Here is a 13686-nt window from a genome sequence, read left to right as displayed (position 1 = left end):
TGAAATTCCATCCTTTGCTGTCCCCTGTGATCCATTTCCTTTCTGCCTCTCAGCCCTGGGCTCCTTGCTGGCTACATGAAATTCTTTTCTCCTCTAAGCTAACTAATAAAAATTCTACATTTCCTTAAAGACCTCAGCCAAGATTCTCCTCTATTGAAAAGACCTCCTGGAGCATTGCTTGGGTCCCCACCTCTATTTCCCTGAACGAGTGGCACCTGTGCAAGGAAGCTCCTGTCTAGGGGAAGTTTCTGGTCATGCTGAGAGAGTTTCTCCAAGGTCAGAGGAATGGAAGGCTCCCCAGCCCGGGCTGCAGGTCCTGTGTTGCCAAGCTGCTGTGGATGAGCCGAGGAGATCTGGAAGGACGCTATGACTGAATGTTGTGGGACGTGTGAGCAGTGACAGCCACACCCCACATCTGGCCCCTGCCTGGCTGGGCACCCATGTTCTGGCGACCTCTCTGAGTACAGGCATCCACGGCGAGCAATGCCACCAGATGCCTGGCCTTGACACTTAAACAGACACAGTCTTGGTGGAGGAATTTAGAGGAACGTTGGCTGGTGGGTCCTGTTTCCACCTCCTCTTTCAGTAGAAGAGATGCCAAGCCCAAAGCTCAGACAGGGCAGGAAGAAGAGCAGACCTCCAGGACAGTAACAGGGGCACTGGGAAGGGGTCTCAGAACACAGGCTCTCTTTAAAAAATTTTTAAAAATATGGGGCTTGGTGGGGTGGCTCACACCTCTAATCCTAGCATTCTGGGAGGCCGAGGCGAAAGGATGGCTTGAGGTCAGGAGTTCAAGACCAGCCTGAGCAAGAGCAAGACCAGGTCTCTGCTAAAAATAGAAACAATTAGCCGGGCTTGGTGGTGCGCGCCTGTAGTCAGTCCCAGCTACCTGGGAGGCTGAGGCAGGAGGATCTCTTGAGCCCAGGAGTCTGAGGGTGCTGTGAGCTAGGCTGACACCATGGCACTCTAGCCTGGGCAACAGAGTGAGGCTCTATCTTAAAAAAAATTAAATTTGGAAATAATTTCAAGTTTATGAAAAGTTGTAAAGATAAAAAATAGTACAGAGAACAAATAGCCTTACACCCTTTACCAAGATTTACCTATCATTAGCATTTTATTCTGTATGCTTTATCATTTGTCTCCCACCTCATATGTGCACACACACATATGTATATATGCATATACGTGTGCATGTATGTACAGATGATTGTTTTAGCTGAACCATTGGAAGGTGAGTTACAAACTTCACTGCCTTTACACTAAACTCTTCAGTGAGTGTTTCCCAAGTACAGGAATAGTTTCTTCCATTGCCACAGTAGAGACATCAACTTCACAGCTGTACTCTGAGACATTACTTTAATTCACCACTCATATTCCAATTTTATTTGTTGCCTTAATAATGTCCTTAGCGCTATATGCCCCTGCAGTGCAGGATGCAGCACAGGCTCAGCTGTTGCATATTTGCCTTGCCTCTTTAGCCTCAATTAAGCTGGAACATTTCTTCTGCCTTTCTTTGTCTTTTATGACATTGAAAAGTCAAAGGGCTTTTGTGAGGGACCGTGGCAGAGGCGGTTTTGCCTATGTTTAAGAGTAGACGCTGGCGCCCGACTGCCTGGGCTCGGTCCCACTCTGTCCTTTATTAGCTCTGTAAGAGTGGGCGAGTTGCTTAATGCTTTTGTGCCGCAGTTTAATCATCTGTAAATTCAGAATAACAGCCAGCCTACCTGTGGGTTTGTTATGAGGCCTGGCACACAGTAAAAACAGTGCAAGTATTCACTTGTTATTCTGACAATCCTCCTCTTCCTGAGGGGGCTCCAAATGCAGCCCGCCCCGAGGGTGTGCCTGCAGCAGTGGCTCAGGGATCAGGGCCAAGGAGGGCCCTGTGACAGCCCGTGGCCCTCTCTAGCTGGATATACGTTAGCCAAGGGGCTCTGGGCGAGCAGCCGCGTCCAAGCATGGCCACACAGACCACGCCAGCTGAAGACTCAACAGGCAGCAAGGTGGGGCCTCAGGACCCACCAGGAAGCGATGCCCTTCCCAATGACCCCACACTGTTCAGTCAATCCCAGGAGGTGACCTGACCGGGGGTGTGCCTGGAGAAGTGACCTGAGAAACCGATGAAGTGACAGTGTGTACCTATTTTATTTATTTATTTATTTGAGACAGAGTCTCGCTTTGTTGCCCAGGCTAGAGTGAGTGCCATGGCATCAGCCTAGCTCACAGCAACCTCAAACTCCTAGGCTCAAGTGATCTTTCTGCCTCAGCCTCCCGAGTAGCTGGGACTACAGGCATGTGCCACCATGCCCGGCTAATTTTTCCTATATATATTAGTTGGCCAATTAATTTCTTTCTATGTTTAGTAGAGACGGGGTCTCGCTCTTGCTCAGGCTGGTTTCCAACTCCTGACCTCAAGCAATCTGCCCGCCTCGGCCTCCCAGAGTGCTAGGATTACAGGCGTGAGCCACCGCGCCCGGCCGACAGTGTGTACCTGAACGTCCCTGGGTGGCTCCCCTGCCCTCAGCTTCGAGAGGATCTTGAGACCCTAAGCGCAGCTGCAGGAAAAGCAGGTTGCATTTTTGTACTCCTGCCGTGTTAACTCCCAGCACGACGGCTGAGGAACTTCCCACAACCTCTTCCTTCTCTCTTCTGACCTAGAGGGGAAACACGCAGTGTGGGGAAAGGGCTTAAAAGGGCTCCCATAAGATGAGCAGATAGCGTGGAATCGTGGGTGGAAGGGACTCCAGAAATCCTCCTGATTCCTGACACTTGGGTCTCCTCTGACACCCTCCAGTGAAGGCTGCCACATGCAGCCTGCCATCCGTCCGTCCATCCCTCCCCACACCCAGTGAGGGAACGGATCTCCTGCAGCCCACACATCCTTGCCTCACCACCCTAACCGCCCTCACGCAGTCACACAGTGCTAACGCAGGGGCACGTTCTGAGAAACGCGTGTTAGGCGATCTGGTCGTGGTGTGACGTCACAGAGCGTACTCACGCGGACTGCATGGCACCACCTTCCGCACACCTAGCTGTAGCCCATGGGTCCCAGCCACCATCACCGCTCGCGTGTGAGTAATGCCTAGCCTTACGGCGGCTGTGGCGTCGCTGCGTGGTAGGAATTTCTCCGCTCCATCGTAACCTTGTGCGACTGCTGTCCTATATGTGGTCCGTCGTTGGCTGAAGCGTCGCCATGGCTGTAGTCTCTCTGCTGGCGTTGTCCAGGAAGCAGCTGTTCTGTAGATACGGTTTTCTTGCTTCCAGATAGTTTTTATCCCTTTAAAAGTGCCAACTTCGTTTAGTTTAGCCATTTCGAAGAGAAGGTTTACTAAAATGTATCATAAACCTGCCTTCCTTTTTAAAACAGGACATGCTACCTCATCTAAGTCTTTCTGGTTGAGGCAGATCACGGCTCCGTCACATGCTTTGCTGTGAGCCAGTGGCGCGGGCCCTGGGTCGAGTTACAGCTCTAGGCTAACAGGCCCCAGTTGCTCAGCGTTATATACATCTTTTTGTCTTGTCCTCTGTCCTCATTCTGAGATCCCAGTTGTCTGCCCCTCTTACAGCTCTTGGCATGCTTCTAGCAATGTCTTCTTTCAGTGGCCTTGAGCTGGGAAATTCGACAACCAAATGTGTTAGAGTTGGGTATAAAGCAAGAGTACTGAGTTACTTGTTTATTTATCAAAGACTCTTTTACTTTTAAAGCACAGAACCTCCTGCCTTTGCAAGTCCCATGTTTGCTTCACTCTGGGCTCTCTGCTGCTTCTAGGCAGTCGAGGTCCTCGGGTGCATGAGCCCTGGACAGGGAGGTGGCACAGTGCAGGCGAGTTGTCCTTCCTTGGTCCTCGCTGCTTTCTCTCTTGAAGAAGGGACGAGATGCCAGAGACTGTCCTGGATGACTCCTCCCTCAAAGGGGGTTGGGGGTGAGGGGGACACAGGGTGGGGCCTGCTGGTTCAGTGGTGTCCAGGGCCTCCTGGGGAGAGGGGAGCAGCTGGGCCCCGCTGATAGTGCGCAGGAGGCTGGGGAAGGGACGGTCGCATCTTACTCCTGATGGTGATGGCTAGTGTGGACAGGGCAGCACCACGGGAGACCAGCCGGGGGCCTGAAGGCCTGGTCTCCTCCCAAGGCCTGACGCAGGACTGGCACCAGAGGTGAGACGGGCACTCGAGGTGGGGTCGGGGATCTCAGCCTGCAGACACCCCACACAGCACAGCAGCACACAGTGACTTCTTAAATACATAGATATGGGGACATCCAAAATGCAGACAAGCACTTGTGCTCACAAGGGACACCCTTCAGTAGGAGGCAGTGTCCCCTCAGGTGGAGACACTGACAGCGTACATTCCAGCAGGGAGTCCCCTTCACTTCCTTCCCCCCACAACAATCTCTGTCCTTCACCCCTGACATGGTGTCCTGGGCTACCCAATTCTGATAATCATGTCATCTCTGAACTTGGACACGAGGACCCTCCTTCGGAAAGTGACAAGCCCCACACTGGCACTCACTCATCCTCACACACAGGGAACACGGGCCTGCAGGGTGGGACAGCGAGCTGCCCGTTCTCTGCACATACTCAGACACACGCTCGCACACGCTTGCACACGCGCTCATGAGCGCACTTGCATGGACATGCCGCGCACTGGCGTTGGGCTAGAGGAGGCCCCAGCTGGCCTGTCCCCCACCGCGTGCTTTCTGCAGCTGCAGGGGTGCTCTGCCCCCTCTGCTGGGTTCCCGGTCCCATGACTCCTTGAGTCTTGGACGTTGGGGGGCTGGCAGGCTGAGCCCAACATCCTCTGCTCTCCAGGATTTTCGTAAACCGAAGCCTGGCACTGGGGAAGATTCGTTGCTTTGGCTTCGACATGGACTACACTCTGGCTGGTACGGAGGGCTGCACACAGTGTATTTGCGGCTACGGGGAGCACGGGATGGGCAGCCAGGCACCAACGGGCCTGGGTCTGCTCGGTCCCCTTGCAGCCTACAAGTCCCCGGCATACGAGGCGCTGGCCTTCGAGCTGCTGCTGGAGCGCCTGGTGTGCATCGGGTACCCGCACGAGATCCTGCGCTACACCTACGACCCGGCCTTCCCCACCAGGTATGGGAGTTGGGGGGGCTCCGGCCAGGTGGGAGGTGACTGGCCCTGGTGCCCCACCCACAGCCGTGTGCTCTCTCCCCAGGGGGCTGGTGTTTGATGCGCTCTACGGGAACCTGCTGAAGGTGGACGCCCACGGGAACGTGCTGCTGGGTGCCCACGGCTTCACCTTCCTCTCGGAGTAAGGGGAGGGGTGGAGGTGGCCGGTGAGGGGGAGGGGAGGATGCTCGCCATGGGGGTGCAGAGCGAGTGTGGGGGAGGGACTCAAATCATCCCAGACATCAGCTGGATTGGGGAGGTGGAGGCAGGAGGCAATGGCTGGGGCCTGATGGCCTCTGGGGGGTGCTGGGGAGGGGCATTGGTTGCACCCAGCTCTTCCCCCACCCGCAGGGCAGAGATCTGGAGCTTCTACCCCAGCAAGTTCATTCAGAGGGATGACCTGCAGCGGTTCCACGTCCTCAACACGCTCTTCAACCTGCCTGGTGGGTGGCGGGTGGGTGGGGGGCGCAGGGAGGTGGTCCTCAGGGGCCCAGCTCTGGCCTGGGGGGTGGCTGCTTGCTCCCGGGCTGGTGACTGACCGGCCTCTCCACCCCAGAAACCTACCTCTACGCCTGCCTGGTGGACTTCTTCTCTGGCTGCTCCCGCTACACCAAGTGCGTCCTGGGCCCTGCCCAGCCCTGGGGTGACCAACAGGACACAGGCTCTGCCCAGGGGCCAGCCCTAAAGTGGGGGCAGAGGCCCCTCCTGGGGCTTGGGGGGCTCGCTGCAGGGTGGCCTCCAGCCCTGTAACCAGGGCTGCCCCCAAGGGTGACCCTTAGTCCAGGATAATGCCCCTCCCGGGATGGCCTGGGCATGAGCCCAGTGTAGGCCCCAGTGTGGCTGGAGGTGTCACTCTGGGATGGGCTCCAGGGTTGGTGGCCACCTCAGGCCCCCTTATTGGCATCCCCTGACCCCCCTTGGCCTGCCCCAGCTGTGACACTGGCTATCAGCATGGGAACCTCTTCATGTCCTTCCGAAGCCTCTTCCAGGATGTGACTGAGGCCATGAATAACATCCACCAGTCGGTGAGTGGTCCAGGACCCTGGCCTGTGTGCCCTTGGCGTTCCCGGGCAACCTGCAGGCCTCCAGTTCCCGTAGATGTCCCGCTCCTCTTCCCGTGGAGGACTGTGGTCTGGGCTCCCTGGTGCCACTGCTCCCCCACCCCATATCTCCCACACGTGTACACACACACACACACACACACACACACACACACACACACACACACAGAGCTCTGCTTCCTCCTGCAGGGCTGTCTCAAGGAGAAGACCCTGGAGAACTTGGAGAAATACGTGGAGAAGGACGTGAGTGGCCTTAGCCTCAGGGCCAAGGCTGCCCCCTTCCCTGGCCCCCTCACGGTGTAGACAGAGCTCTGGACCTTGGCATCGCTCAGTCCTTCCTGCCTGGCCTGCAGCCCACCTGCCTGGGAGGCTGGGCTGGGGGTGGGCTCCCAGGAGGCTGGACCCTGAGAAGAGGATCCCAGGGCAGCTGTGGGGGAGGGGATCCTGCCCCGGGAAGTCACTCTGATTTCTGCCCCAGGCACGAATCCCCGTACTGCTGGGCAAGATGAAGGAGGTTGGCAAAGTGTTTCTGGCCACCAACAGCAGCTACGACTACACCGATGTGAGTGTGTATACTGGGGTGTGTGGCCTTAGACCTCCTTCCTGGCCTCAGGGAGACTGAGGCAGTGCTGAGACAGTGAGGGCAGGGGAGGAGCCGGGACTCTCTTGTCTCCGCTGCCTGGCCAGCCTCTTGGTTCCGAATCCTGGCCTACCAGCCCCAGTGAAAGGAGCAGCTGCCCCACCTCACACTCCCGTGGCCCTGGGGGGATGGCGGGTGAGGGCAGAGGCAGGCAGTGGTCCCCTGGCCTGGCCCAAGCCTGGTGCCCTGACCCCCGCCCTGTCATCTCCAGGCCATCATGACCTACTTGTTTGGTGTCAGTGAGGTGAGCATCGCGTTTGTGGCTGGGGTGGGCTGCCCAAAGTGGGGGCCCAGGCTGTGATGCGCAGCGAGCGTCTCTCCCCTGCCCAGCCTCTCCCCGAGGAAGACCCGAGTGTGGGCGGGGTCTCCACACGGCCGGGCCTCATCAGAACCTCTCCAGTGGGTATGAGGCAGGTGACCTCAGCCAGGCCACAGGAGGAACCTTTGGAGAATGACCCATAAAGAGTCAGTCAGGTGTCTGGGGAGGGGGTGGGAAGGGTGAGATGAGCGCATAGCAGGCCCAGGGCAGGGTCTGGGTCCTAAGAGTGACCAGGCATCTCGGGGCAGGCAGGGGGGCCCTCACTTGGTGGCTGTGCTGGTGCCATGTGTCCTTGGGTCTCTGCCTGCTCTGGGAGGAGCTCTGGAGGCTGACCCGAGAGCCACTCGATGTCCAACGCCAACCCCACAAATACCCGTGAGCCCTTCCTAGCGCCCAGCTTGCTGGGGCCGATGGGCAGCGAGACTTCCTTTTCCCAGCCTGGGGAGATCTCATCCGGCTGGGAGGGAGGCGGGTGGGGACAGATGGCAGCTGTGACCCGGCTGTGGCAGGGTCTGATTTCCAGGCTGCGTGTGCCCTGGGAGCCTGCACACACCCACGCCCGCCCCACAGGCTGCAGCCCCAGCCAGGCCCTGGAGGTCCTTCTTCGACCTGATTGTGGTGGACACGCAGAAGCCGCGCTTCTTTGCGGAGGGGACGGTCTTGAGGCAGGTCAACACGGTAATGGCAGGTGCTGATGACAGGTGCTGAGGCCCTGTCCAGTTGGGAGGGGGAGCCTGCCAACCCTTTAGACTGGACTGGCCATGGCAGCTGCAGCTCTGTGAGCCTGTCTGCCTGGAGGCAGGGACCAGGGGACTCTTTCAGGGCCCCTGCTGCCTCCCTCCTCCCACTGCCTGTAGTTAGCCGGCTGCTCCCAGCCCCGGTCCCTGACCAGGGGTAGAAGATGAAGTTCTCCTGACTCCAGAGCACCCCTCTGCCCCTCCAGGACTCAGGGAAGCTCCGCGTGGGCACCTACACTGGGCCCCATCAGCACTGTGCAGTCTACTCGGGAGGTACCAGCTCCCACCCTGCCCCTGCTAGGAGCCCGCGTCCCCCCCCCCCCCCCCCCCGCCCCACCAGGACAGGAGGGGTGAGGCGGTGTCTGTCCTCTATTGGTGGGCAGGCTCGTCGGATGTGGTGTGCGAGCTGCTTGGGGTGCGGGGGAAGGACATCCTGTACATTGGGGACCACATCTTTGGGGACATTCTCAAGTCCAAGAAGCGGCAGGGCTGGCGGACTTGCCTGGTGGTTCCTGAGTTGTCCTGGGAGCTGGACATCTGGGCCCGGGAGAAGGGTGAGCCGTAGGGGAAGGAGCAGATGGAGGGCCCTTTGTTATCTTCCCCCTTTCCCCTGGAAGGTTAGTTGTGACCAGGAATCCTGTCCACTCTGTGGCTTATGAGGGAGGATTTATTTTATGCACAAGGAAATAGAGAGCCAGAGAGGTTAAGTGGCTTGCCCAAAGTCACACAGCTGGAAGGGGCAAAGCTAGGACTCAAATCCTCATCTCCTGACTCCAGAGTCCTGTGGCGTTTCCTCAGCCTGGGGCTTCCTGTCTCACCTGACCGCACCCTGCCCTGAGGACTTGTAGTGACTGGAAGGCGTACACTCCCCCACCGGGAATGACCTGAAGTCATGCTCAGGGTCAGGGACTGCTGTGAGCTCAGACAATTTGGAGTTTGTCCTAAGAGCTGAGGCTTTAGGTATGACTCATTGCCATGTGACTTTGGGAAGGTCACCTGACTCCCTCAATGGCTTCCTCGCCTGTCTCATGGGGCCTGTGGGGCCTGCACTGTCCCTGCTCTGCTCTGGGCAGAGTCTCACCTGACGTAAGGGTCTCGGATGTTGTGTGCACGCTGGGGGAAGGAAGTCCCCATCTGGGCCCAGGCAGACAAAGGTAGGCAGGGTCACTGGGTGGCCCGGGCTGTCACCCAACCCGCTGTCCCTTGTCCCATTTTCAGAGCGGTTGGAGCGGCTGAAGAGGCTGGACACGTGCCTGGCGGACCTGTACCAGTGAGACCCTGGCATTTCTGGGGGTGTGGGGAGAGCGATGGAGGGGTGGCAGTCCGTGTCCAGGCCTGGTGGCAGGGCCCTGGCCAAGGTGGTCAGGAAGTCAAGAAGACCTGCTTCAGGCTGGGCTTCCCTAGTGAACTGGACTTGCGAACCCCTGTGACCCCCCTTGGGATTGCCCATGCTCCGTGACCTCTAGGCCTCTCCTCCTAAGCCACACAGCACCGACTCAGGGGCCTGCCCTCTCACGCATGTGCACACACCCAGCCCAGCACTCCACTGCAAGCCCGTGTGGTGTCCCCCTCATGGGGTCTGGGGAGGTTGTGCCAGGACGCTGCTCTGCTCCTCTCCTCTTGGGTCACGTGGCTATTTTGCTCCAGGCACATGGATGGGAGCAGTCGTGGGCTGCAAGTCATCAGCTCCACCAAGACGGAGATCCAGGTGAGAGTTGGGCAGCAGACCAGGATGGCTGGCCCAGCAGGGGCTGCTTTGTCTGGGGCCCAGTTACCAGCTTCTCCCCAACCGCCCCAAGATCCCATGCCTTGTCAGCCAGCGCCCTCTGCTGGCTGAGGCCCCAAAGGACCTCAGTGTGCTCTTGAGGAAGGGCTGAGTTGAGCTTGTTTGCTGGCTTGCCTGCTGTCCCTGAGTCCCCACCAATAACCCTTCCTGAGAAGAGCATACTTGCTGGGATGGGTTCCCAGGTAACGGACTAGTCAGCTCTGATCAATGTCTGGGGCCAGCCAGAGAAAGGGCTGAGGAAATGTGATTTAGAGCTAGTGAGCTCAGGGTCTTGGAAAAAGAGAAGAAAGGAAAACATTCCTTTGTGGCATTACTGACCAGCCACCAAAGCTGGGGGTTCCCACAGGCTGGCCAGGGCAAGGGAGTCAGGCCACCTGTCCATCCCAGCCAGGCCCAGCTGGGACCAAGAACAAAGGGTCTTTGCAGAGCCTTTTGCAGGTTATAAAGCGTAAGGTGTATAAAGTACAGCCATTTCATCATTCTCACAGCCTTTCAAGGGGACTGGGTAGGGATTGTCACCTTTATTTTACAGATGAGGAAACTAAGGCTCAGGGAGGGTCACCCTGGCTCTAAAAGTAGGGCCTCGTGGTGGGGTGGGGACCTGCCAGGGGAGCAGGAAGGGACTGGGGGTGGGGACCTACAGGTGGGCTGGGAGCCTTTGCCAAGTCCTCTGCCAGGCCATCAAAGGGAAAATTAGGCTGCGGGTTTAGTCCTGGGAGGTCACTGTGCGGGACCAGGCAGGTAACTGTGAGGGAAGCCCAGAGTGGGGCCTCTGGCAAAGTGGAGAGCTGCTCCACCTCCAAAAGCACAGTGTGAGGCTGGTGGGTTTAAATCATGCAGCTCCTTCCCTTTGGGTGGGCACGGGCCTCCATGTCCCCAGGTGGGAGAGCCAGGGAGGGAGTAGGTGAGGGCAGGGCTGGGCTGGCTCTAGCAGGGGGTCACGCTCAGGGCTGGCGGCCACCCCTGGGTGGTGCAGGGCAGGTGGGTTGGGATCTCATTTCAGCGTCTGCTCTTCTGGCCAGAGGGTCACCCGTGAGCTGGACCTGCGCTACAGCACCATGGGCAGCCTGTTCCGCTGTGGTTTCCGCCAGACGCTCTTCTCCAGCCAGCTGATGCGCTACGCAGACCTCTACACTGCCACCTGCCTCAACTTCCTGCACTACCCGCTCAGCTCGCTGTTCCGTGCGGCCCCGGAGTTGGTGGGTCCCTCACTGTCCCCCCCAGAGGGACTCACTGGTCCCCAGCCCAGCCTGGAGCTTGCAAGTTTGCCAGACTCAATTTCCCGCCTCAGACACAAAGGCCTTGCAGATAACCGTCCACACCCTAAAACATGCATGGGAGGCGTTAAGGTGATGGAGATGAGACGCCTGTGCTGGGGAGGTTCCTCCTCATGCCTAGCCTTAACTCCTGCTTTAAATTGAGACCGCACTGCCTCCTCGTTTCCTTGGTAGAAATGATACCAGTTTCGGGGAGGAAGGCACTGTCCTATCCTCAGTAAACACACAGTGACTGCTGACGAGGCAGAGGAAGCAGCAGGTGATACAGTAAACACCCGGCTGGTTTTCCTCTGGGAGATAGAAGATGCTCCGGGGTTGAGATCAGGGAAGTAGAGGCAGCTGTGAGGTCACTGGGCAAGGGTGGCGGGAGCCGAGCTTGCAGGTCAGTCTTCTAAGAAAGCATCATTGTTTCCATGTTATAAGATGCACAGTCTGCAGGGAAGGATCTGGACTCGAAACCGGGTCTTCAAGGCTCCCTGTCTCCTGCTTTCCCTGCCTTTTTGGCTGCCTTCCAGCTGTTCGAATGGGGAAAAACCATTTATTGTCTGCTATGTTTCCTGCACCGGGCTAGGTGCTTTTCATCGACTATGTTTAATGCTCAGTGTAACTCAGCAAAGTAGCTTTTATTATCCTCATTTTGCCATTGGTTAAATGGAAGCACAGAGAATCTGTAACTTGCTGTCATACAGTTCGTGGACCCCAGAGCTGGGATTTGAACCCAGGGGGCACATTTTGTCCCCTGCACTGTGCCCCTGCATGCTCTCACTTGGCACCCCCCTTGGCAAAGCTGGGGGTCCCAGGCATAGCCATTAATACTGTTAGACATCACTGCTAAATAGAGACGAGACAGGTGAACAGAAAGCACCCCCTAGGGACCTTTAGTCGACAGTGCTGGCCTGGGGTTTTTTAGAGAGGTAAAATCCAGCTGCCAGAACCTTCCTTCCCCTGCCAACCCTCCTAGCTCCCACTTCTGCAACAGCCTTTCGGAGCTGCTCTATCTCCATCACTTTTGTCCCTACAGATGCCACATGAGTCAGTTGTGGAGCAAGAACGGGCCAGTCTGGCCACCACCGCCTGCCCCCTCCCCTGCAGCCAGACGGTGAGTGGCTGGGAGGGGCTCTGTGGCTTGGGGCTCCCGTGGGCTACAGCAGTGGTTCCCAACGGGGTGGTGCTACCCAGGGGGCACTTGAAAATTTGCAAGAGTCTTTTTTATTTTTAAGTGTGGTCATTCCTGAGTATTTATGGAGAAATACATATGATTTTGTTGTAAATTGCTTTTCTTTTTATTTCTCCTTTGTTATAGTTAGTGTATTATATTGACTTTTAAAATTATGGAGATGAAAATTATCTATGAATTTCAATTCAGGATGGACAAGGGGAAATTAAAGTATTTGTTTTCAAAGTGGGGCATTGGGTTGGAAAGGCCCACAGGTTCTGCTCCACAGGGGTTAGCTGGGTCCTGCACCCCACACACCCCTGCTGGCTGATCCATTGTACCAACCCCTCCCCTCTGGGGGAGGTAGCAGGAAGGGCACCCTCCCAACACCCATGGCTAGCAGCTCTGCTTCAGAACCCTGAGGCTTTGTGCTGCTTGACCTGCCTCTGAGCTGAGACATGAGTGGCTGCCTCGCTCCTCTCCTCCCTGGGTTCTGCATACCCGAAGCCTGTCTTAGGGTTCCTGCTTCTACCCTGGCTTTCCTGGGGCTTGCTATATATATATTTTAGTAGAGATTGGGTCTCACTCTTGCTTAGGCTGGTCTTGCACTCATGACCTTGAGTGATCTTCCTGCCTTGGCCTCCCAAAGTGCTAGGAATACAGGCGTGAGCCACCATGCCCTGCCAGGGCTCGCTTTTTAAATACCCATCTCATAGGTTCCCTTTGGGTGGGTGGTTCCAGGCACAGCGTGTGCTCTTTCAACAGCGTTTACGGAGCACCTTGGCAATGTTAGAAGATGAATCCTGAGCTACTTTGCTCCTGCCTAGGAGAAGCTCAAAATTCAAGTGCATTCATAACCTTTAATCAGTGGTTTGCAGCTATTTTTCTATCCCAGCCCACCAGAGGGCCAGATGCACTCTTGTCAGGAATGGTGGGCTTCCCTGGAAGTGTGTGGTTTGACCCCTCTAAGTCCTCACCCCATCCACATCAATTAGGGCATTTTGACACATTTCCTACCCCTGGCTAGGGTCCTCTGTGTGAACTTGGGAAGAAAGTTTCCATAGCCATGTTCTTTGTTTCTTATAGGAGAAGGGCAAACAGAGAGCTGAGGACCAGGAAGGCTGCATTCGGGACAACTGAATCCCAGACACCAGCCAGCATCATGAGTCATCTACTGGAGATATTTTTTGGATAACAGGAGAAATGTGGAAGAAGGAAAAAGCAATTGTATTGAAATCTCCTAAATGCAGCAGATTTAGAGCCCATGAGCACTTCTTTTAGGGAGGATGCATGCATTAAAACACAAAAAGTCATACTCATGATTGAAAAACTTGATTCTTTAGTTTGTTAGAAGCTTCTCTGTGGTATTAAGTCCTGGCCCTTCATTGTTCTGATGGCCCTGATTTTAATTTACTCCTACAGTTCATTTTTTGTCTGTCAGTGGTATCATCTAGCATTGTATGGGACTCAGAATGAATGTATTGTACATGTTTGAAATAACAAAGCAAACCCTTGAAGGAATAGGTCTGATGACACTGTTCACTAGTTTCATTTTCTGTGGATAAACAATGGAAACACTTGGAA

At 56.2% G+C, this 13686-nt stretch overlaps 1 protein-coding gene across 1 annotated transcript in view; it reads left to right on the top strand.

Annotated features, from left to right (window-relative positions):
- NT5DC4 (5'-nucleotidase domain containing 4) overlaps positions 1–13432 on the top strand; it is a 44150-nt gene extending 30718 nt beyond the window's left edge. Inside the window, 17 exon segments of the mRNA XM_076000453.1 lie at positions 4781–4876; positions 4973–5090; positions 5173–5268; positions 5478–5569; positions 5683–5740; positions 6058–6151; positions 6377–6430; positions 6666–6749; positions 7039–7055; positions 7656–7824; positions 8090–8156; positions 8267–8437; positions 9102–9153; positions 9531–9591; positions 10692–10868; positions 11968–12045; positions 13189–13432. Coding sequence (XP_075856568.1) covers positions 4781–4876; positions 4973–5090; positions 5173–5268; positions 5478–5569; positions 5683–5740; positions 6058–6151; positions 6377–6430; positions 6666–6749; positions 7039–7055; positions 7656–7824; positions 8090–8156; positions 8267–8437; positions 9102–9153; positions 9531–9591; positions 10692–10868; positions 11968–12045; positions 13189–13242 — 1538 coding nt within the window. The 3' untranslated portion in view covers positions 13243–13432.
- The last annotated feature ends 254 nt before the right edge of the window (positions 13433–13686 follow it).

The sequence above is a fragment of the Microcebus murinus genome, chromosome 3 (assembly GCF_040939455.1).
Source record: "Microcebus murinus isolate Inina chromosome 3, M.murinus_Inina_mat1.0, whole genome shotgun sequence".
In the NCBI taxonomy this organism is placed as follows: domain Eukaryota; kingdom Metazoa; phylum Chordata; class Mammalia; order Primates; family Cheirogaleidae; genus Microcebus; species Microcebus murinus.
This window is presented reverse-complemented; position numbering and strand designations above follow the sequence as displayed.